At 45.7% G+C, this 24,685-nt stretch overlaps 2 protein-coding genes across 3 annotated transcripts in view; one reads left to right on the top strand and one right to left on the bottom strand.

The window, feature by feature from the left end:
- The window catches only part of LOC138723935 (dual specificity protein phosphatase 13B-like), a 105,596-nt gene that overhangs the window by 14,071 nt on the left and 66,840 nt on the right, over positions 1 to 24,685 (top strand). The window lies entirely within an intron of this gene.
- Positions 11,301 to 23,922, bottom strand: VDAC2 (voltage dependent anion channel 2). Of its 2 annotated transcripts, none has more exons than XM_069864304.1 (9): positions 23,777 to 23,922; positions 19,538 to 19,612; positions 18,753 to 18,802; positions 16,375 to 16,527; positions 16,236 to 16,288; positions 15,572 to 15,799; positions 14,284 to 14,434; positions 13,160 to 13,217; positions 11,301 to 12,345 (listed from the first exon to the last, which is right to left on the bottom strand). In XM_069864304.1, exons 2-9 carry the CDS (start codon positions 19,602 to 19,604, stop codon positions 12,254 to 12,256), a joined length of 852 nt encoding a protein of 283 aa, XP_069720405.1. In that variant the 5' UTR covers positions 19,605 to 19,612; positions 23,777 to 23,922; the 3' UTR covers positions 11,301 to 12,253. The 2 variants fall into 2 exon arrangements, with proteins under 2 accessions (XP_069720405.1, XP_069720406.1); XM_069864305.1 differs by having other exon boundaries at positions 19,538 to 19,609; positions 23,770 to 23,906.

Genomic DNA, 24,685 nt, shown 5'->3' with positions numbered 1-24,685 from the left:
TTTCCTGGGGATTATTCCCACCAACAGGCAACAGTCCTTGGCCTTGGGTCAGGGGAACAAACAAGATGGAGCCACTAATATGTCCTCCTGTGGACCAAGGCCACCATACCACAGCTGAGCTCTCTCAGGCCCGCTTGCTATGCAGGATCAGACCTATCCTAATAATCCGAGACTGATCCAAGTCACCACTGAAGACAAACACGAAAGAGGCAAAAGCACAGACACATTTAATCAACACCCAAAGATCTGAGGCCCCAAAATTCTTTCCGATGTTACAGAAAGGGTCCTAGGTGCTATCAAGTCCATCACACTCCTCTCTCTCATGCAGCTTTCTCATGGTTGCTTTAATGGGTGCTACTAGGTTTCTCTTTCTTGATTTTCAACATAGTCAGTCACATGCCAAATATTGAGTGATGTCCCTTATCTTAAGCTTAACTGCAAGCCTAGATTTAAACTCCTAGGCATGGGCAATGGTAAACTCTAAATGAAAACATCAGACCTGCATGCAGGACCTGCCTGTTGAGCTTCGGCAGCATTTACAGTCACTTCCACAAACTGCATTAAAAGCATATGATTAAGGCTGCAAAGCTGAACCCTCAGAAGGTTACAAAAAACTAATTAAATTCAACCAATCTCAATTTGGACTATCCCTATTACATAAAGGCGTTATAATACAGACATTAATTTTATGATCAAGCATCTCTGTATTCAACTTATGTGCTTCTTCCTGACCTTATTAGGTCTCATTTTGCTTCTTTTGCCTCCAGGCCAGTAAACTGAGAACCTGTAAACAAGAAAATAGCTGGCTTTAGGTAGCCTGTGCCAGCAGAGACTTCTAGGTCTCAGAAGGGCTAAGCAGCGTTATGCCACAGTCACATTTCTCCAGCAGAAAACGTGGATGAAATTAGGGAGCCAGACTCACCAGCAGAAATTATAACTGCCTTTTTTATGTTTAATTATATTTTCTTTTTGCCTTATGCTTACCTTACTTCATCTCCATAAAAAGAAATCAGGCTGTTACAGCTACACCAAATTGTTCCAACCAACTCCCTGTACTTTCCCTCCAAGGAATTCAAAGCTATCAAGGAAAGAAAAACAGGGGAGAGGGGAAGAATGGGTTTTCCTGTGGAACAGCAAAGTTATCCTGTGAAGACCCAGACCCTGGGCAGCAGGCAGTGCCCCCCTCCCACACCAGCTCATGCTTCTGTTACTGGCTCCACTTGTGAAAGCTGCACTCGAGTGGGGGAACTCCGTCTTATGGTGGAGGAGTTAAGGGAGGAGATAAAGAGGCTGAGGACCATCAGGGAGTGTGAGAGGGAGATAGACCAGTGCAGTAGCGCCCTCTCACTAACTCAGCAGCCTGCTGTCCAAACACCATCCACCTGCAAACTGCAAGGTTTGCAAGGAACAAGAGATGGGGAATGGCAGCAAGTTCCTGCCAGACAAAAGAAACCTGCTCCCCTCAACCAGACAGCAAAACCCTAGATCCCCCTGGTGAACAAGTACGATGTGCTGCAGGTGGAATCCAACCCTAAGGATGATGGCTCCCACAGCCTAGAATCTTTCCCTAGGCCGCACCATCCTCAGAAAAAGATAAAAACATCCTCCATTAAGAAGAAGAGGAGGATGACTGTTGTAGGGGACTCCCTCCTAAAAGGAACTGAGGGACCCATTTGCAGACCGGACCCGCTCCACAGAGAGGTCTGCTGCTTACCAGGGGCATCAGTGAAGAAGGTAGCTAGGAAACTTCCTTCCCTGGTCCACGAGACAGACTACTATCCTCTCATAGTAGTCCAAACTGGTAATGATGATCTAGTAAACAGAAAGACCAAAACCATCAAGAAAGACTTCAGGGCCATTGGGAAAATGATGGAGGACTCTGGGACACAAATAGTATTCTGCCCCATCCCAAGGCTAAACAGAGAAGAGCTGGAACTCAGGAAGAAAAACTCGATTAATGCCTGGCTCCGAGCCTGGTGTGAGGAAAGGGGCTTTGGCTTCTTTGATCATGGGGTGGCTCACGCACCCCCAGACTTTGTTGCTAAGGATGGGACACGTGTGTCTCCTAGGGGGGCTAAAGCCCTTGCTAAAAACCTAGCTAAGCTCATAAATCAAGCTTTAAACTAGATGTGAAGGGGGAGGGGGTTGAGCCCAGCCTAGACAGGAACGAGCCTGGACATGGGGCAATGGTGATTTGGAGAGGGTGTGCTGGAGAGGACCACCAGTACCTCACCACACAGAAAGTGGGGGTGAACACACCTGGGGGTGCTAAGGGAGATACGGGCACTCTGGCACTAGCTACTCCAGTTACCAGGCAATTGGGAATGAACTCTGTTCCCTCTAAGAGGGCTGAAGGCTCAGCAGCTCAGCTGAAGTGCATTTACACCAATGCACGCAGCATGGGAAATAAGAAGAAAGAGCTGGAAGCTGTCGTAGGGCAAGGAGCCTATGATGTCGTTGCCATCACAGAAACGTGGTGGGACGACTCATATAACTGGAGTATGGCTATGGTGGAGTACGAAATCTTCAGGCGGGATAGGAAGGGTAGGAGAGAAGGTGGGGTAGCCCTCTTTGTAAGGGAGGACTTGGACACAGTTGAAATGGATTGTGGTGATGAGGAGATTGAGTGCCTGTGGGTTAAAATCAGAGGAGCCCACTAGAAGGTAGATTTTGTGATGGGAGTCTGTTACAGACCACCCAGCCAAGGAGAAGCAGCTGATGAGCTCTTCTATAAACAGCTGGGGTTAATCTCTAGATCAATGCCTCTCATTCTTGTGGGAGACTTCAATCTTCCTGATATCTGCTGGAAGTACAATAGAACAGAAAGGAAGCAGTCTAGGAGGTTCCTGGAGTGCGTGGAAGACAACTTACTTGTAGAGCTGGCAAGGTGCCCTCCTGGACCTGCTCTTTGTGAACAAAGAAGGCATTGTGGGGGATGTGGCAGTAGGTGGACGCCTAGGACAAAGTGACCATGAGATGATAGGGTTTTCTGTTCTAGGTGAAGTGAAGAGGGTGGTTAGTAGGACAGTAGCATTAAATTTCCAGAGGGCAGACTTTGAACTCTTCAGAAGGCTGGTTGGCAAAGTCTCATGGGAGACAGTACTTAAGGGCAAGGGAGCCCATGAGGGCTGGGAGCTCTTCAAAAAGGAAATCCTAGCAGCTCAAGAGAAAGCCATCCCCATGTTCTGGAAAAAAAGCCGGCAGGGGAGAAAACCAGCTTGGTTGAACAGAGAGATCTTGAGTGATATCAGGAAGAAGAGAAATGTTTATGGGCTCTGGAAGAGGGGAGAGGCCTCTTGGGTGGACTACAGGAGGGAAGTGAGATTGTGTAGAGAAAAAATCAGAAGGGCTAAGGCTCAACTAGAAATCAGATTGGCAAATTCTGTGAAAGATAACAAAAAATCTTTCTATAAATATATCAATAATAAAAGGAGGACTAGGGATACCATACAGTCCCTATTAGATGCAGAAAGAACAACAGTGACAAGGGATGAGGAAAAGGCTGAGGTACTTAATGCCTTCTTTGCCTCAGTCTTTAATTGTAAAAAAAGTTGTTCCGTCTGCGTACAAACTCAGGAGCTACAGGAGCAAAATGAGGCTCCCATGATCCAAGAGGAGGTGGTCAGAGCCTTGCTAGTCCAACCAGACACCCACAAGTCTATGGGGCCGGATGGGATTCACCCAAGGGTATTGAAGGAGCTGGCGGATGTGCTGGCCAAACCCCTTTCCATCATCTTCCAACAGTCCTAGAAGACTGGGGAAGTCCCACTGGACTGGAAGCTGGCTGATGTTGTGTCCATCTACAAGAAGGGTCGCAGGGAGGACCCAGGAAACTACAGGCCTGTCAGTCTGACCTCAGTGCCAGGGAAAGTCATGGAGCAGGCGATCTTGAGTGCTATCATGAAGCACATGCAAGAGAACCGGGTGATCAGGCCCAGCCAACACAGGTTCACAGAAGGCACGTCTTGCCAAACTAACCTGATCGCCTTCTATGACAAAGTGACTCGGCTACTGGATGAGGGAAAGGCTGTGGATGTGTCTTCCTGGACTTCAGTAAAGCCTTTGACACAGTTTCTCACAGCGTTCTGCTTGAGAAACTGTCAGCCTCTGGCCTGGACAGGCGCACACTCTCCTGGGTGGAAAACTGGTTGGATGGCCGGGCCCAGAGAGTGGTGGTAAATGGTGTGAAATCCAGCTGGAGGCCAGTGACAAGTGGGGTTCCCCAGGGCTCAGTGCTGGGTCCAGCCCTGTTCAATGTCTTCATCAATGACCTGGATGAAGGCATCGAGTGCACCCTTAGCAAGTTTGCGGATGACACTAAGCTGGGTGGAAGTGTGGATCTGCTGGAGGGTAGGGAGGCTCTGCAAAGGGATCTGAACAGGCTGGACCGCTGGGCAGAGTCCAATGGCATGAGGTTTAACAAGGCCAAGTGCCGGGTCCTGCACTTGGGGCACAACAACCCTATGCAGTGCTACAGACTAGGAGAAGTCTGTCTAGAAAGCTGCCTGGAGGAGAGGGACCTGGGGGTGTTGGTTGACAGCCGACTGAACATGAGCCAGCAGTGTGCCCAGGTGGCCAAGAAGGCCAATGGCATCTTGGCTTGTATCAGAAAACGGCGTGACCAGCAGGTCCAGGGAGGTTATTCTCCCTCTGTACTCAGCACTGGTGAGACCACTCCTCGAATCCTGTGTTCAGTTCTGGGCCCCTCACCACAAGAAGGATGTTGAGGCTCTGGAGTGAGTCCAGAGAAGAGCAACAAAGCTGGTGAAGGGTCTGGAGAACAGGCCTTATGAGGAACAGCTGAGAGGGCTGGGGTTGTTTAGCCTGGAGAAGAGGAGGCTGAGGGGAGACCTCATTGCTCTCTACAACTACCTGAAAGGAGGTTGTAGAGAGGAGGGTGAGGGCCTCTTCTCCCAAGTGACAGGGGACAGGACAAGAGGGAATGGCCTCAAGCTCCACCAGGGGAGGTTTAGGCTGGACATCAGGAAAAAATTCTTCACAGAAAAGGTCACTGGGCACTGGAACAGGCTGCCCAGGGAGGTGGTTGAAACCTTCCCTGGAGGTGTTTAAGGCACGGGTGGACGAGGTGCTAAGGGGCATGGTTTAGTGTTTGATAGGAATGGTTGGACTTGATGATCCAGTGGGTCTCTTCCAACCTGGTGATTCTACGATTCTAAGAGGTAAAGGAAAGCAATAAAATTAAAGTTCTTTTTTTTCCTGGAAATATACATTTTGGATACTTCTCCACTTCTTTTTCCTTCTCTCCATTGCTGCTAAGCAGAGAGAGTTCTTCATGCCCATCAGGTACCCATTTGCAGCTTACACAGCAAGGCAGGCACAGACCCACTTGCAACAAACACAAACGCAGCCATGCTCTGCAGCGTGCCCCAGCCCCACCAAACTCAGCACATGTCTTACAGTGACACACTACATTTTTAATTCCAGACAGAAATGCGAGAGCAATCTCATTTCAGGAAGAAGAAACTGAATTAATGCAAAAGCTTTGCAAGATAGTGAACTTGCGTATCCCACAGAGCATCATTCTCTGGGTTCGGTGGTGAGTGATGTTTTGCCAAACATAAGGGGAACCAAGAGCAACTCCTGGCAATCCTCTTGGGATAGGGATGTGCTGTGAGTTAGGAGGAGCTGCGCTGCTGGGAGATGCCATTGCGAATGACTGCAGTAGGACTGCAAAGTGCACCTCCCAGCTTCACGCACAAGAAAAGGAAATGGGACTTGGAGCCAGACTATTTAGATAGCCCACAAAAGGAACACATTTCGGAACAGAAGGAAGGTTAGCTGGGTTGTGCTGGTTTGGCAAGGAGTCCTACTGAGACTCCAACAGTTATGCACACTCCTGAACTCACCTTCTGATGGGCGAGATAAAGTTAAACTAGGCAAGCTCCAGGCTACACAAGTGGGCTGTAAACAATAACAACACTTTGATAATGGACCCTAAATAGAGAGGGAACCTTTGCTACAAAGTATTAAGGCTCACCTGAAAGCCTAGCACTCTTGCAGCAGGAATGAATGCTGCATCACATTTTGTAAGGAACTTCACAAAAACTAAGATAAAAGTAAAACATTTCCTCAAACTCGATGGATGAAGGTCACCCTTCTGTTAAGAAGCTGCAATACCAGCCTACAACCACACTAAATTGCAGCACCCCAAAGAGGTATTTGTGAATTACTGTTCACTTAAAATCATTTCATAAAACATTGGTCCACAAAATACCAGAGATGCCCTTTCCAACTCACCTGGTGCCATCTCTGTCAGTGAAGACTCCATAGCTGGTAGTGTGGATGGCCACCACCTCTGCTTGCCACATGCGAGAGGATGTCCTTCAGAGCTGGTCCCATTGAGCCCAACTGAGGAATGTCACAGGGATGATAGTATCCAAACACTACTACAGCAAACACCACTAGACCCTCCTCTGCCACAGGCAGGCTTTTGTCCAGGCTAAAGGACACAGGTGGAAAACTAACAACAATAAGGGAAGGCAGAAACACTCCCTGCCCAGCTCCCCAAGCACATGGTACCAATCAGAGAAGGGAAAATGACACCAGGTGACTCTGATGATGAACATTTCTAGGGACAAGACATCCACCACCTCCCTGGGCAACCTATGCCAGTGTTTCACCACCCTCACAGGACAAAATTTCTTCCCAATATCCAGTCTAAATTCACCCTCCTCTAGTTTAAAACCGTTTCTTCTAAGACTTTATCTAAATCTCTTTCAGTTGAAAACCCGTTCCCTCTTGTCCTGTCCCTGCACTCCTGATCAAGAGCCCCTCCCCAGCTTTCCTATAGCCTCTTTGAGTACCAGAAGCTGCTCTAAGGTCTCCACAGAGCCTTCTCTTCTCCAAGCTGAACAACCCCAGCTCCCTCAGCCCCTCGTACAGGTGCTGCTCCAGCCCTCAGATCATCTTCATGGCCTCCTCTGGACTTGCTCCAACAGCTCCATGTGCACTGGGTTTGCAGTGTTAGCAGCTCAGAACTTTTTTTGCTTACTTTGCCTGTGTTCCCATTGGCATAAACCCTAAAATGTCTGGGGTTGGAAGGGACCTCAAAGCCTATCCAGTTCCAACTCTCCTGCCATGGGCAGGGACACCTCTGACTGGATCAGGGGCTCCAAGCCCCATCCAACCTGGCCTTGAACACCTCCAGGGACGGGGCAGCCACCACTGTTCTGGGCAACCTGGGTCAGGGCCTCATCACCCTCACAGGAAAACATTTCTCCCTGAGAGATCACCTCAACCTCCCCTCTTTCAGCTGGAAACCGTTCTATCCCTGAACCCCCTGACGAAGAGCTCATTCCCAGCTTTCCTGGAGCCCCTTCAGTGCTGGAAGCTGCTCTGGGTCTCTTCTGCAGGCCGAGCAGCCCCGCCCTCCCCGGCGCTCCCGCGGGAAGGGGCGCCGCCCGCCGCCAGGGGGCGCCCTGCAGCAAAGCGCTCGGCACGGGACACGGGGGCGGAGAGGAGCCCCGCCCGGCCCAGGGCCGGCTGAGGGAGCCGGAGGTGTTCAGCAGGAGAAGAGAAGGCTCCGCGGAGGCCTTAGAGCAGCCTCCAGCACTGAAAGAGGCTGCAGGAAAGCTGGGGAGGGGCTCTTGATCAGGGAGTGCTGGGATAGGATGAGGAAGAACGGTTTTAAGCTGAGAGAGGGGACACTGAGATGAAATCTTAGAATAGAATCAAGGAACGGTTTGGGTTGGAAGGGACCTCAAAGCCCATCCAGTTGCAAACTCCACCCCTGCCACGGGCAGGGACACCTCCCACTGGGTCAGGGTGCTCCAAGCCCCATCCAGCCTGGCCTTGAACGCTTCCAGGGATGGGGAAACACTTCCAGGCAAGGGATGGGGAAGAAATGTTAGAAGCAATCTTAGGAAGAAATATTTTCCTGTGAGGGTGGAGAGGCACTGTCCCCCGTTGCCCAGAGAAGCCGTGGCTGCCTCATCCCTGGAGGTGTTCAAGGCCAGGTTGGATGGGGCTTGGAGCAACCTGATCCAGCGGGAGGTGTCCCTGCCCATAGCAGGGGGCAGAACTGGATGAGCTTTAAGGTCCCTTCCAACTCAATCACAGAATCATGGAATGGTCTAACATCTTCCCCAACAGATCCAGGATAGAGAACGTTCCATGGAAACACCCACAGACCCCTGGAAGACTTCTGACATGTGCACTGCCAGTGGTAACTGCACTGCAAGTATCACCACAATGTTGGCTTCAGCAGGAAACTCTAATATAAAAACACGCACTGTTGTAAAGGTCAGGTATTCAGAGCTACTGCTTGCCCTTCACAAAGGTCTGTCAGGTTCATCCTAACACCAGCAGATAAATGAGTGTAGATACAAACCAAATCTCAGTGTCTAACACTCCACATTGTTTCACAGCATTTTTAAGGTTTAATTGCATATTCTTTGTCAGTAATTGGCATGCAAAATAAGCTTGCCTTTTTTTACAGGACCACCAGTATCAAACTAGCAGCTAAATTAGAAGATGCTTTACTTTAGACTCACAGAAGTTAATTGAATTGTTTAATGCTTTCCAATTGACCCAGCAGCACGTGGTAAACACAGCCACAACAGGGAAGCAAAACATAGGCCTAGGATCAATCATGACAAAGGAAATAGCACTAAATTACAACAAATGCACACTTAAATAATTGATATAATCAGTATTTTTACCCCTATGCCCAGTCAGGAACAGAACTACCCCACTTGCAGAGGAAGGTGACAAATGAGATAAAATTACTCACAACAGACAGCCCTCCTTTCACAGCACAAAAGAACTCAAGCAGCTTTTTCCCTGTGTTTTCTCTTCTGTCAGCTCACTCAAAACATTTGTACCTGCAATTCCAACACTGCAGCCATGGGTGCAACCCAGTATGTGTCATCATCAGTGGCTTTCCTTACCTAGAATTGCTTTGTCTTTGCAGACTGGTAAGATAAGGAAACAAGGATCTTAGACATAAGCATGGCAGAATGATCCGTGTGGGGGCTACCTTCCATTCGCTCTGTTCCACTCCCTACAGAAGTGCAGTTGCTGTAGATTTAACCAAATCATTGTGCACAGCTACCAGATTGCAGCAATAAGCCAGGCACCAAACAGGACGTTAGAGGGCAGTAACACACACTGTTCCCAACTTGCTATACCCTAGGGATAGCCAAGGGAGAGGTAAAAACCTGTGCCCGAGTGCTGGGGAGTGAAAGGTTTGCAGACCTGTTTCAAGTAGTTCCAAACAAGGTTCCTGATTCTGAACAGCTGCAATGTGCCAGAGGGAGATGTAAGACTATGCCACACCAAGCTGAACCACGTGAAGAGCAGACAGTAAGAATGGAAGCAACCTCGGGGATCCCCACAGCACAGTGAGAACATAAACATACAAGTTACTTGGACAGCAACTTGCAAAATCCAGGACATCACAACCTCACATGAAAGGATTACTTACAGAAGCACAGTTAAGTCTCCTCACAACATGCACACAAACAACACCTGCTCCAGCTGTCCCAGGGGTAAAATGCAATGCTCTAGCTTACAGAGAGATGCACAGCCATGCTCAGGTCACTCAGGTCACCAGTGATCTCACATGGGCTTAACTTATTCAGAATGACACCTGAGGACAGGCTGGTTAGCACTAAAAGGTAAGGCTTTTCACATGTTCTATCAAAATGGAGCTATTTAAGATACCAACATTCCTTACCACATAACTCTGATCACACCACCAACTTCTGCAGCACACTTTGTAGTCTGAAAGCCATTTTTATGGCCCTCATTTCAGGGACGTCAAGAGATTGACAATGAACTTCCTTTCCACGCTCAAAGTAGTGATTTCTGACACAATATTTTAGGAAAACTCACATTTTCACAGTCCCTTTTGTTTTGCAGGGCCCTTTTGTTTCTCCAGTTGCCTGTCAGCACAGTAACACATGAAACAACTTAAGGTTTTAAAGCCGAGAACCAGCAAAGCAACACACATGAAAACAGCGGTAAAATAATAGGTTCAAGGTTTCCATTACTCATTTGTACAAATTTTGTCAGAGAAACTCTGCAAGAGCTGCTTTTATTTCACTTGCCCAGTTTGTGATCTCTGGAAAAACAGCTCAAGGTGAGCAGGCAATAAAGAGAAGGGCAAAAGGAGTTGTTTCTAAAAAAACACCACCAGAACAAATCACTGCCACCACAAAAAAAAAAAGCATCAGACTACTATAACCTGATCAAACACTTCCAAAAATGGAGCAGCATCATTGTTGCAGCCCTGCTGGTTTATGGACGCAAACAAGGCATCATTCATAAGCAGAAGACAGAGTCCTTTACCTGCCCAGGTGCTTGAGCTGGACGATGCAGCACACTGTTTTACTTCAGAAGCTTACATGCAGTTTCTGAGGTACCAGAGGTTGAGAATCCACACTAAAATTCAAAATTCTGGTTGCACCGAGTCTAGCTTTAGGTGGTCCAGCAAGACACTTCAAAATAAAGATGTAGTTTACAAACATAAACATGTAATAAGAAAGCAATAAAGAGCTCCTTACATGCTCCTTTCATCACCAAGTGGTGGCAGTGCTCCTCAGAAAAGGGCAGGTAGTGACACAGCAGTAAAGGTCTCCAAAGCACAAACACTGCCAAACCTTCTCTTTATCCTGTGAAGAAAGCAGTCAAGTACACTGGCAAGCGTGCTCAAAGGCCTAAGCTGGAAGCTTAAGCTCTGCTCTGCCTTCTGCAGAGGGTAGCTCAGCTATTCCACAGCTGAAGCCCGAACACAGGCAGTTTACAACAGAGCACTTGAGAATCCGAGTACAGGATGGAGCAAGACTTTGAGCAAATCACTCAGAATTTATGGGGCCTGAGTCCAATTAAACCAAAACCAAAGAAGTTTGGTCCATTAAACCAAAGAGCTTGCAAACCAGAGATAAAGCTTCCCAGCCACAAGCTGGCCACCTGCCCTGCAAAGGGAGCTGCTCTGAACTGCAGACTGGAAGACTCAGGATTCAGACACCCTTCTCAGCCATGACAGACTGTAAGAAGTGGGCTGCAGGACATCCCCAAACTCAATAAATCCCCGTTCTTACATGTTAGCATTGTACATGTATTGAATGTATTCCACATTAAAAGCATTCACAGCAAGTTATTTTTGACCTTTGAAAGGATGCTATGTTTACAGATCAAATAACCCTCCTTCTTTTATTCTCCTTTAATTCTACCCTAGAAAGACATGAGGTTTTCCATTATTCTGTATGTTTCTGGACTTAAAATGCCATGACTTCTTAGTCAAAGGGAACGCAAAACCGGATGCATTTTCCTCCATCTCCATTTAAAATCAAGCCTTTATTTCAGTCATTTGAAGCAGAAACCTCTCACAGCAGTTGGGGTAAGCAGGCTGTTACACCATGACACTGGTACATTCAGTTGCAGAGATACGTCTCACTTCATACAAATAGAAGCAAAAGGTGTGTTTGTGGGGAGGTTTTTCACCTCTTGGGCAGAAGCATCAAGGAACAGTTCTTAAACATCTCAGTGCACCAAGTACATCATTCTGCACTCTTTGAGGCCAACTAGCAATGCAGCAAATCTCATCCGTGGAACACAGCAGGCATTAAACTGCTGTGACAAATCTTACCTGACAGAAAAGCACATTCAACTGGCTTGAGGAATCCAATGGTTCAGTGAAAGCCGACTATATTCAGTGTTGTCATGAGTGGGTGTGGGTCCTTGACTGCACAAAGAGACAGAGCACTACTTCTTGGGTTAAAAGTTAAAGCATTAACTGAGCGCTACCCTCATATCTAAAATTATCTGAGGCACAAGTATATGTGTGTACTTTTTTATTCATAATTTGATTCGGGATACCAAATGTATTTCTACTTCAGGTGATTTAACAGAGTTGTTGACCTCATTTCAAAACATCCACTGATCCATTTTCTCATTCACTGGCAATATCAAATGTTAAAAGGAACATAAAAACAAACATGCACACAATCGTACAGGTTTCATAAATGTCTATTTCATTATTTGTGGGTAGCGCATTAAACAGTTAAATACATTTAAATAATGTTTAAGTGACTGCACTAATGCAGAATTTCAACTAGATGGGTAACCAATTTACTAGAAACCAGCTAACAAGTAACTGCCTACATACTTCAAATACAGCTCTTGTTCTAGGTCATCCTTCTTGGGAAAAAAGCCTGCTGGTCACATTGGAAATACATTTTAAGGCCAAATTCTTCTGATATCCCTTCTCTGCAGCATTTTCTTCACCTTTTTAAGCCTCCAATTCCAGGCCAAGACCAAGTTTGTGGCCACCAGCATTGATGCTCTTTCCGTCTATCAGGGCAGACAGTGTCAGCTTCACACCTGTAAGATTTTTAATCAGCATATTTAAAACGTAACATCAGAGCAGCTTTCATGCAACTCAACCTCTGGTATTACAAGCCCCAGTTGCAGCTCTTCTACATCACTTGGCTCTAAAGATTTCTACAGGAGAATCCATTCATCCATGAAACCTATTGGAAACTGCATGTGAATCAACCAGATGGTTTTTGTCAATACAGTGTTATACAATGGATATCTCAAGTCTCCAGTTGTTAAGTACACAAGAGCTCTCCTTGTTTATATTAAGGTGTGCAAAAAGGAGGAAAACTATCCCTAGACAGACACTTGTACCAAGAAAGGGATAGAATGAAACCACAGTTTGTACTGGGTTTCAAACAAGGAACTAACTGATGCTAGCATAGCATTAACAGCTTCTTTCATATTTAGGCAGAACAAGTTAAGCTCTGGAGGGTTTTTTACTAAGTATGAAGAGCAGTAAGTGGGTTCTTTTGATGATTAAGCATTATTTCAAGATCTGCTATGCTCCAGTAGAGTATGACTGGAAAAGAACAATGGTAGAAGACTGCTGTCCACAGCCTAAAGCTAAGCTTCCGAACGCAACGCAGTCCTCTCCAACACAAGCCAGTGAGGAAGAGGATGCAGAAATACCATGAGATTCAACAGAATCTGTCTGATTTAAAGGTTTGATGTGCAAGTTGAGATACTGTAAAACATCTCCTTTGCCTTCAAGACAGAACTGTCTTGAAGAAGGGACACAGCTGCATAAAAACACACAGATTCCCTCTGTGATGGACAGATTATATGCATACGATGTAATTGATGCTATAACCCTTACCTGGCCTCAGGGTCTGGGTGTAACCCACTCCAACTAGACTAGAATTGTTCACTTTCGCCTGAAAAAAAACCAAGACAAAAAAAATTTGTTAACATTCAGTAGCTGGAATAAAGGTAACAGTGCCATTACCAACTTAACCACATTTTATTTGTTCTTTCTATCTCTCTAGACTTACTGGATGGTCTCTTTCTAGCTATGCCCTTGTTCTCAGCTTACAACTGAAGCAGAAACATTTAAAAGCAGACAGAATGTAGTGCCAGGGAGAACTGTTACTGCAATGTGGTTAGGCAGGAGAATTGTCCCCCTCTTCCCTTTCATAAGGCCAGAGCAATTTACCACCAGTCTCCCCAAACAAGCCCCTTCAAGGAGAAACCTCCATCTTCATAGTAATACAAAAAAAAACTAGGATCTTGTGGGTCCAGTCAAACAGCAAACATTGCTTAGTATCAAAATCACATGCAAAATAAGTGATCTCACTCGTCATCACTTCCTTTGTAGGATGATTCCAACAATCCAGGTTCAATTCTGACTTTATAACATACAACTATTTTGTGTATCCTCTTTTTAGTCAGGATTGCCAGAGTTCTTACCATGAGAACAACAAAGTTCCTCAAAAACCGGTTTTAAAAACAATTCTGAAAACCTTACAGAGCCAGACACAAAGGGGGGGTTTCAATGTTTTTTAAACAAATACATTAAGTCACAGAATCACATAATGGTTTCAGTTAGAAGAGACATTTAAGATAGAGTCCAACCATCAATCCAGCCCTGCCTACTCCGCCACTAGACCGGGTACTCAAGTATGACATATGCTCTTCTTTTAAACACCCCCAGGGATGGTGACTCAACCAAACCTGTGCGCAGCCTCTGCCAGCCCTTGAAAACGCTTTGAGTAAAGAAATTCCTCCTAATATCCAACCTAAACACTTGACAGTCAGAATCTAAGAGACTTTGCTGTATGCAACTTTACAGAAGTTAAAAACTCTCACTTTAATTATAACTGCCTGGATTGTCAGAGTAATTCCTATAAAACTTCCTTCTTTCTGTATCAGTAACACACAGATCCACAAGAGCTGAAGGTACCCTGTGCTTGTCAGAACCCTTGCGGTTGGAGCCATACTTACAGAGATAGAAGCAGTGGAATCCAACTTGTATTTAGCCGCAATGCCGAAGCGAGTGCTGTTGCTGCCTGCTGTCCAAGCCAGGTTTACAGCTGTTTCAAGATTGTCACTCACTTTCTGGTAAATTGACCCACCAAATTCTGAACCATCATTTCTGTACAAAGAAAGAAAAAAGAGAGTTAAGATTCCCGTATTTACATAATCCCAACCTTTTTTTTTTTAACCACTTTGAATTTTTATTCAAATAAAAATTCCAGATGTTTGAGCTTTTTCACATTTTTTGGCAGAAGGGGAGATAAACTAAGGCTTCAGGGTAAAACTAAACGGCAATTACTCTGGAGGGGAAGATATTTCAGAGTGCTCAGTTAATTCTCACACTAATGTTGAGCTACATGCATGAATGTTATTCCAGACCATCACATCCTTAAAAAATTAATAAATGTTAATAATTTGGAAACAGGCATTCCAAATTCTATGACCACTGAATACACATGATATTCCTTAAGAATTAATGACCTTTTTAAAAATCTGTGTTTGACATCAGTAAACTGAAATGGAATTCCTACAGACTGAAGTGTTTTATAGCTTCCTCCCATATCCCTCAACTTCCATAAATCCAGACAGACATAATCTCCACCATCCCCTTCCAAAGGGCAAACTTATACCTCAAAAATAAAGTTATTTCCTCACTAAACACACTAGAAAAATGCCAATTTTTATTAGCTTGGATTGAAAACAACTAAGTACTTAAGAAAGTTGTGATCCGCTTGCTCTGAAGCACATTTAAGATCTGAAGGCAGCTATAGACAAGATGCCTTATACTTGTTTAGTTACTCTGTTTCATGCACTCTCCATCCTGGACAGGCAAGGAGATGGACCTACTTCCTAAGTCCAAAAGCGGAGTTCTAGCCTTGCTCCAGCAACTACAGCTGGCCTACTTGAACTGGACAGTGCTAATTACTAACTCAAACAAATCTACTGTCCTAAAACTACAGTCAGATACAATTCAATGTAATGGGAAAGCTGGAAAAAAGCATTATCATGAACCCTGTGTGACTCAAGTACTGCCCTGCTAATCAGTAGCTGGTAAGCTGTAGCACAGACAACTGTCAGTGGGAACGAGCTACTTTTGAAAGCTATGTACAAAGTAACATAATTTACTTTCCTACTGATAAATGCTCCCCTCTTCATGGCCCTGCAAACATCTCTTAGTATTTCAAGCCTTTGTATTCCGACTTGAAGAACAGGTAGACAAAGCCTACTTAATCCAGACCCGAATTCCAGTACTTACACATTAGTGTGCAGTTGGAAGTCTCCAGTCTTGTAACCAACAGAGAAGTTATTTCTTGTCAATTTTGATTTGGCACTATCAAAAGTCATCTGGTAACCAGCGAGCCAGCCTTCATAACCAAAGACACCTGAACCATGGATGGCAGGCCCAGCAAAATCAAAGTCAACATCGCAGCCTAGGTTTAGGCATTCACGTTTATAAGCTGACTTGATTTTACCGCTTTTCTTTCTGAAACAGAAAAACAAGACAAAGCTCGCACTTCCTCAAAGGACTGCTGAATTCAAACCATGTGACTCTACATGATGTATCTAAATGCCAAGTGAATGCCTCCTATAGACAAGGCCAAAGCATGGTCTACCCATCAAGAAAGCACAGGGCTAATGCAAACAGGCATTTTGGAATGAACATTGAGGCACTTTCATACATCCTGCAATCTTCCAAGTATTTCTATCCCAGAAATTACGCAAAGCAGGTTTATGTGAAATGTCCAATGCCAACCCTGTAAACTAAGTAGTGATGCTATAGAGCAGAAGCCTTCAGCATCGGGACTCGCGTTAACAGTAAACCACCCAAACACCTGCCAGTGCAACAGCCCAGATGAACATTTACTGACCACGTGTGGCATTACCGCCCTCAAGATGGTAAAATGGCTAATGAATCTTACCCTGTATTTGGTGAGAAAGTTGTATCAAATGTCAACTTCAAGCCTTTGGCAATCTAATAGAATGGAGAGAACATAGGATAAAGCCACAAAAATTCAGTTCTGCTAGTGAGGCAACACAAATACTCTCCTAATCTGTTACCTGATCTTCAATTGCAATTTCTGTTCCCAGAGTGTTATCTGTGTTCCATTTCTCTGTGAAAGTCAGCCCGTACTCAGCCCACTTGTATTTGGTCTCCAAGCTCCCATTGACTTTTCCAGTGTCTGTGTTCGATGAACCAGATGTTGTGAATTCCTAAAAAGGACAGTGTCCACATTATACAGAAGACACATGTGATCCTGAAAGCATTATACAGTGACAAGAGAAGAGACGACTTCTTAGAAAACACTAAGATGCTGTTATTCTATGCAACAAGTTCAATGGCATTAGACAGTTTGCAGAGAAGGGAGAACAACATGGGCAGGAACCGGACAATTCGTGCCCACGTGGAGGCCTCCCCACACTCCCCATCTCAGCTGCACCATCTCTGCCCCTACAACAAAAAGGACAGGTTTGCAACAGAACTCAGAGCAAGCCAGTAGTTACCACCAGTACTCTCCTGAAGAGCAGAAAGAAGTTCTTGACATGCATGGTTAAGTCTGATCATCCTAATGAGCAAATTAAACACCAAGACGAGAACACTATAAGGCATTTAGTCCAACTCCAGTAAAATCCCGTAAGGATCACATGTATTTTCATTATCCCAGTCAACCATGACCAAAGATAAATTGCGTACAACTGCCAAATGTCACAAAACGCCATTATTTTCAAATTCAGAGTGTGGTGGGTGGTGGTTTGTTTGGGGTTTCCTGTTGCTGTTTAAGAGGGTTCCCAATCTAACCAGCACACCAGCCCTTCACACAAGCCATAGGCATTCCTGGTTTTACCGATATCCATAAAATTCCTAGTACCCTGACACTTTCGTTTAATGACACCCAGGAAGAACAGTCATGGTTGAATTGTGAGCTAAGGCAACGGTAATTCTATGGTTTTGGAACAGTCTTACTTGGAATTCTTGAAAATATTTAAAAGTTAGCAACATCACTTACATCTCCTTATTAAGCTAAGCAGTTCCTCATGTCTCTTGCTATTTGGATTCTCATAAAGAACAGAATGAACAATTTCCGTGCACCACTATTTAGAAACCATAGGCAATACCTAGTGGAAATGGAAGCCTGGTTTGCAAATATATGTTAAGGAGCTCTTTCCATTGAAATATTATTGCCCTTAAGGTTTGGAAAATGTATTAAAGTTTTTAAAACATATAAATCAAAACTCTGACTTGCGATTTCCTCCACACACAGTATTCTTTTCAAATCAATTCCTCACACTCACCTCTCCCAGAAGAAAACATGAATTTGAAATTACCAGTCCTTAAGCATTTGACTTCTCACAGCCCAAGACCTCTTGCACATCACAAGCATGCACAGAAGTCTGTTCTTTAATGGTGGGTGACGAAATTTAACCACGGCCAAGATATTTATCTGTTCTATGTTAGTGAACCACTGAACCATCCACACAGCTGCATAACTCTAGTAAGTCCTATTTCTTGGCCACTGACAGGGACTGCACAACTGCAAGTCCAAATATCTTAAACTTTGACTCTGTGCTTTTCTTGCCACACAGGGTTTATGTGACTGCAACCACTGTGGTAACAGCTTTGAGAGCAGCAAGTTACTGTGTTCTCTTATCTCTGCTTCACATATCTGCAGTGCATACATGCCAGCACTTTTGCTTCCCAGGAAGGATGGCTTAAAATTGATAGGGGATTCACAAGCGGGTTTAGATTTTTCTGTTTTACCAGTATCACTGGTAGCCCTCAAAAGAAACAAGCTTAAAATAACAACTGCGTCTATGATAGTGCTCTTGCAAACTGCTTCAGTCAGGATACATGCCTACAGAAAACAAGAGTATAACCCAGACACCTTGTTTATCACAGCCAGTTACACCATTAAAGCTTCTAGTTACAAACCAAAAAAAAAAAAATCTAACTTTGTATCTTGCAAAGTCTGCTATAGAAATAGATAAGTTACAGGAGGCACTGCTGGCATGACAAAGGAGACTTGCATGGAATACTGCAACAATTCAAGACCTTTAAAGAGGAGCCAAAGATTCAAAGTGCTAATTCACTGCCAACCACTTCACAAACACAAATAGTATCATAAGGTACTTTAGAAGCAAATTCTGTGGTAGAATTAGTATAGTAAAATACTTCAAAGATCTGTCAGTTATTTGTTCACCTTCACACCTAAGGCAAGGTACAACAAGTAAACCTTTATATTTTACTAAGATTAAGAAACAGTGTGGTACCCTGTGACATTCAGAATAAAGTCACATGTTTAGGGGCTTCTGAAATTATTTTACACCAGTAGTTTATCACTCATATGACCTACAAACTACTTAACAGCATCTGGAAAGTATCTTTACTACCAGAACATAGCCAGAAAAAAATGTAATGAATAAAAGGTATTTAAACTCACCACTCCGCTGGCAGATTTTGTTTTCACATCCAGCTTCACCAGCCCAAAACCTTAACAAACAGAAGTCACAGTTACACAGTAGGCTCTACTCAAGACCATGCACATTTCCCAGGAAGGCTCAGCAGTTGCCACACATATGCATGAATAGAACCAACCATAGACTGACTTCATTAACAGTCAAATTTCAGATGCCACAGGAGGAAGAGGAGGCCCCTCTAGAAGAAACCAGGAGTTCTGTTTTATCATCACCACATAGGAAGTGGGAAGCAGCCTCAGTTGTACACCATACGTTTAACTATCAAACAATGACCTCCTCCAAGAGCAAATTTAGTGACAGACAAAATGCATTCTTTTCTGTTCCCAGGATGGCTATGCCATTTGAAGAGCCATCGTAAAATTTGTCTCTCAGCACCAAGAAGAAATATCTCAAGGTAAAAAAAAAACTCTGAAAGTGAAGTTGCTGGGAAAACCACAGCCACTGGAACTGTCATATAAGCAGGCTTTACAGGAGCATCCATTCACATTTTTAACCCTTAGAGCTGAGCGACATTCTTGGTCAAAGAACCCCAAAAGTCCAGAAGTGGCTAAAGCAGCAAGATTTAACAGACTTCACATTGAAACAGCCCAGAAAACGCCTCCAATGGTCAGCCGACAATAATGATATAAAACCAATGCACCTTCCCCCGCCCCACAAACACAGGCACTGGAGAATTTTACACACAGGCTTAAAAAAGCAATTCACTGCTGCACCAAACACCACATTTTATACAAGGTACTGTTCTTACCATAGCCTTTATTGAAGATATCCCTGGCAGATTTGCCGAGGTCTACGTAGGATGGAGGAATCGCCATTGGAGCTGAAAGGTAATAGGGTAATTAATAGTGAACCTTTCACCTCTGCGCACACAGAAATTCCTAACAACTCTTTACAGACACATTCATACATGAAGGCAGGTAATCCACAGATAGCTCAAATGACTACAGCACTCAAACACCCACAGGCCTTTAGTGATGACCACTGGGAACACTGAACGCTTTCTTGGTAATCTGCTTGTAGAGAAGAGTTATTACAAGACCACACAAGTTTCACATAGATTTTCCATTATTTAATCATCAGAAACCAACTAATAGGCCACATTTCCAGAGCTAGCAGCTACCACCAAACACCAGGAAACTGGAAATCTGAAAACCTACTGTGCAGATAGCTACTTCCTGAAGTTCCAAGTCAAATTTGATGGATGCTTATGAAAACTACCCAAAAGGTCCTATGAATTTTTATTTTCACAATGCAAAAACAGTGCAGACCTGCTTTGCAACATCATTTGCCCCATATTTTAAATGGCTGCCATACAATTTAAGAAGCAGCAGCATCTAATGCCATTAACTAGCAAGCAATCTGAAGAAGTTTCTCCACCCTACAAGGTACAAGAGTTTAAGTTTGGGATGGTTGCCTTGTTAGTTTTAAGTAGTTGTGGAGTGCTGGGTCACTGAGAAAAAGCTCTCTTAGACATCCAAGTCTCTTTCTCAGCTGGGAGCCTCTGGCAATCTTGCTCTTCCAGAACCTGTCAGTCAAGACTGGCTGTGACACTGCCCCAGAGCCTGATGGATGGATACAGCCTAGGGTCTGGCCAGCCTGCACATATCTCCTCCCTGTGAAGATAAACATTATCTGCACCTTCCCCTCCCTGACTGCTCTCCTATAATTTCCATAGCAAAAGGCCACTGCTGGAGGCACCCTACTTTGAAGTTTCAGAATAGAGAAAACTGAAGTTCCTAACTCCCCTCACCCTGTGGAGGGCAGGGGGACAATGAAATAAACTAGATAAGCACCATAAAAAGGCTTAAGAAACACAAGCAAACAAAAATCTTCTCTTATCTTTCCAAGCTGATTAACCACATATGTTTTGCAGAAAAAGTCAGATTAACAGAATTGACTGCTTATCTTCCTCTTGTAGGCTTTTTCTGTTGGTTTTTTTTTTTTTAAGTAAATGCAAAAATATCTTCAGAACCTCAAAAACAACAAGGTCATTGCTCTCACATGCTCACTTTCATTAAAATCAGAAAAAAATAGTTTAATTTTTATGCACTTTTAACCAATACTGAAGTTTCCAACATCTGGCTACAGAATTGCTTGTCTTCTGCAGATCTCTGCAAGCTCATAAGTGTATTGAATAACACAGAAGCAAGGTAAGCTTTTTCTTTTTTCTCCCAAAAAGGTTTCTTTCCACCTTTTCATGGCCTTATCTACACAAAGGGAAAGCTTTCCTGGAACACCTGATTCAGAAGAATTTCCTTTAGGGCACCACTCTGCTGAACAGATTGTTGTTTCAGAACACCATTCACATTAAAACAAACTCAACACACCAACACTAATTACCCCTGCCTTATACAGCCTAATTGCACAAACTGCTACTATTTAAAAAAACTGAGCCTATTTTAGCAGCAATGGTTGCACACAAGACTGTATCTCATCTTTCTACCATTTCTAACACAGTTTTCCAGAGTACCTTAGCCACACGAACACTTCAACCACTCCTCTGAGCAAGTTCACAGTTTACCTATAAAATAATACCCCCTCCCCTTCTTTAGTGAAGAATAGAATTCCATACTCTACAAGCAGGTCACTGTAGTAAGACATCCACTGCTTGCCCAAAAATATAAACCAAAGCTTCTTTTAACTGTGAAAAAAGACTGTCTCTTAAAAACAAGGAGCTATGAAAATGACTCAAGAGCATCTGAAGCTTATAAAGTCTCAGCCCAAGTTCGAGGCCATAAAAAAATGTTAAAAAAAAAACAACCAACAATCTTTCCTCGTTAAGAAAAAAAACCCAATTCTAGAACCTCTAGAAGCAATACCAATCCCATATTATTTTTTCATATCTCATATTATTTTTTCAATAAAGAGAAGCAGGTGGCAGACCAAATTCCAAGCAAGTGTGGGAACACTGCTCTTTCCTCTCTAAATTTCCACTGTACAACAACAGTTCATTAGCAGTTTACAAAACTTTAGAGAAGTTCAGGTATATATTTTTCCTTGAACGAATACTCCTCACTTCTAACGACCACCTTCAGAAGATTATTTCTAGTTTTAAAGGTTTACACTGGTCTTTAGCACTGACTGACTTTCACAACTGAAATAACCTATCTTTTCACTTTCATTTTCATTGCTTCCAGTCTAACCAGATAACCATTACAGGCAGGAGAGTTATGCTAAGCAGTAAGGTTCAGAGAAGTTAACGAACTGCTATCTGTGGCTAAATTCAAAGGATTACTATTGTAAACACGATGCTGCCATTTTACCTGGCCTAATTAAGCATCCTTCCCACTGCAAGGAAACCAACCAGTATTTGTCCGGATTCCAGCCCATTGATGCACTTTCTGTGATAACAGTTAAAACAGCATTACTGTCACACTGCTGTTCTAACCCTGCACTAACAGTGACAGATGGGCACAAAAGGTGAGCACCATCATCAGAATGCTCATTAAATGGAGATCCCAAAAAATAATCATTCCTGTGTCCTCCAATGCTTGGAAGTTAGCTAGGCTTCCAAATTCTTAAAATCGATTTTCTTCAACTCTATTTTGAAGGCTTTCACTTAAAAACTACTAATTATAAGTGACTGAAATACAAGTATCATTTAGCAACAAGAGGGGTTTTTTTGTGAAAGCAACCATCAGATAAAGTTATTCCTCATTTCAAAACACAGAGAATCTACTTGAATCCCGTAAGATTTCCACTCTGATCTTTGTTTCAGGCCATCCTATAAAAAAATTTAAAAAAAGTGTAATTAATCTGGCACTCCCAAGCCACAGACATGCTGGCTGCTCCTGCAAAAATTAAAGAAAATCAGTCCAAGAACATAAAAAATATTAATGTTCCCAGAATTATTACATCACAGCTTTTCTTCGAGGTAGCATTTCAAAACTCTCTCACACCCTGTAATTATAGGAACACCGAGGAGTTCTATAAGGATTTCTAACAATTGTTAGATCTCAGGATACTGAGGAGCAGGCCAGAGGCCTGAAAAAAACTTAAGGACTCAATGCAGTTTAAGAAAACTGGCACTACCTCCACTGAAACTGTGTTCCACCGATGTAACTCACAATAGAAAAACTGGTATTCAAAAAGCACGTCGGACACAGCAGTGACCTTTAGACTCATGCTGCTACTAGGGCCTAAACCACTTCCCGACTTCTCCCTGTTTCCACCCCGCACCAACGGAGAAGGGAGGAACCCCGCGGAGAAGGGAGGAACTCAAAACATCCGAAACCCCGTGTTCCGACACTGACAGCAGGGGGCAAGCGGCACCTCCCGGAAACGGAGGGCACTGGGGATGTGCGAAGGCAGGCTGGGAGATGGCAGAGGCACACAGACACACACTCTCCCCATGCAGATACCACACACAGACCCCCACGCGCAGAGATTCCACCCCTAGACTCCCCCACATACACAGACACACAGCCCCCCTCCCCGCACGCACAGACAGACGCACAGCCCCCCTCCCCGCACGCACAGACACACAGCCTCCCTCCCCGCACGCACAGACAGACACACAGCCTCCCTCCCCGCACGCACAGACAGACACACAGCCTCCCTCCCCGCACAGACAGCCACACAGCCCCCCTCCTCCCCGCACACACAGCCACACAGACCCCCCTTCCCCGCACGCACAGACACACAGCCCCCCTCCTCGCTCACAGACAGACCCACACAGACACAGCCCTTCCCCGTCCCCTCCCCGGGCCGGGCGGCGCCCAGGCCCTCCCCTCGCCGCCGTTCCCGCCAGGCCGCACGCCAAGGCCTCTCCGCAAGGTGAACGCGGCCATCTTGTGGCGCCAGCCCGACCCCTGCCTCCTTCCCCGAGCCCTCGCCTCACTCAACGCCCGCGGAGGCCGCGGCGGGGAGGTGAGCGGGGGGCGCATGAGGAGAACCCCGCCCTGCCGAGATCCCGGGAAAACGGCGCTCCCGGCTCCCGCTCCCCTGCTCCCGCAGGGCCGGCGGCGGCGCAGGAGGCACCTGGCTGTGGCGGGCGGGAGGCAGGGAGGAGCGGGGCCGGGCGTGGCGGGGCGAAGGCCGCGCTGCTGCAACTGCCGGCGGTGGAGGGCGAAGTGAAGGAGACACCGGCCCGCCCGCCCGAGTCGCGCAGGACCCCGACGCGTCGGGGCTGCCCCGCGCAATGCCTGACCCGCCGCCCCCGCCGCCCCGCGCCGCCACCCGGCGCTGTCAACCACGAGGCACGCGGGGGCAGGTGCCGAGGGCACCCATCCTGATGGGGGAGCGCGGGGACGAAGGCGCCGATCGGGGCAGCCCCGTGGGGTCCTGCGGGGAGGGCGAAGTGAAGGAGAAACAGACCCGCCCGCCCGAGTCGCCAAGGACCCTAACGCACCGAGGCTATCCGCGCAATGCCTGACTCGACACGCCAGGCGCCTCGAAGCGGGGCGGGCGCGGTTGGAGGGACAGGGGACTCCAGTGGGGAGGCAGGCGCTTTGCGGGGCAGCCCCGAGGGGTCCTGCGGGGAGGGCGGTGGCGGGAGGCGAGGCAGCGTGGAGGGGGCGGTGGCCTGTGGAGCTCCACGGAGGGGTAGGGGAGCCATGGTACCGGGTTCCCTACGCCACACCCAAGGAGCTTTTCTCTTTAGGAGTCACAGAATGGTTTGGGCTGGAAGAGACCATAAGGCCCATCCAGTTCCACCCCCCGCCATGGGCAGGGACACCTCCCACTGGATCAGGGGCTCAAAGCCCCATCCAACCTGGCCTTGAACACCTGCAGGGATGGGGCAGCCACCACTGCTCTGGGCAACCTGGGCCAGGGCCTCCCCACCCTCACAGGAAAACATTTCTCGCTAAGATCTCATCTCAGTCTTCCCTCCTGCAGCTTATAACTGTTCTTCCTCATCCTATCCCAGCACTCCCTGATCAAGAGCCCCTCCCCA

The sequence above is a fragment of the Phaenicophaeus curvirostris genome, chromosome 9 (assembly GCF_032191515.1).
Source record: "Phaenicophaeus curvirostris isolate KB17595 chromosome 9, BPBGC_Pcur_1.0, whole genome shotgun sequence".
In the NCBI taxonomy this organism is placed as follows: Eukaryota; Metazoa; Chordata; class Aves; order Cuculiformes; family Cuculidae; genus Phaenicophaeus; species Phaenicophaeus curvirostris.
Note: the sequence above shows the minus strand (reverse complement) of the source record. Positions and strands in the feature narration are given on the sequence as shown.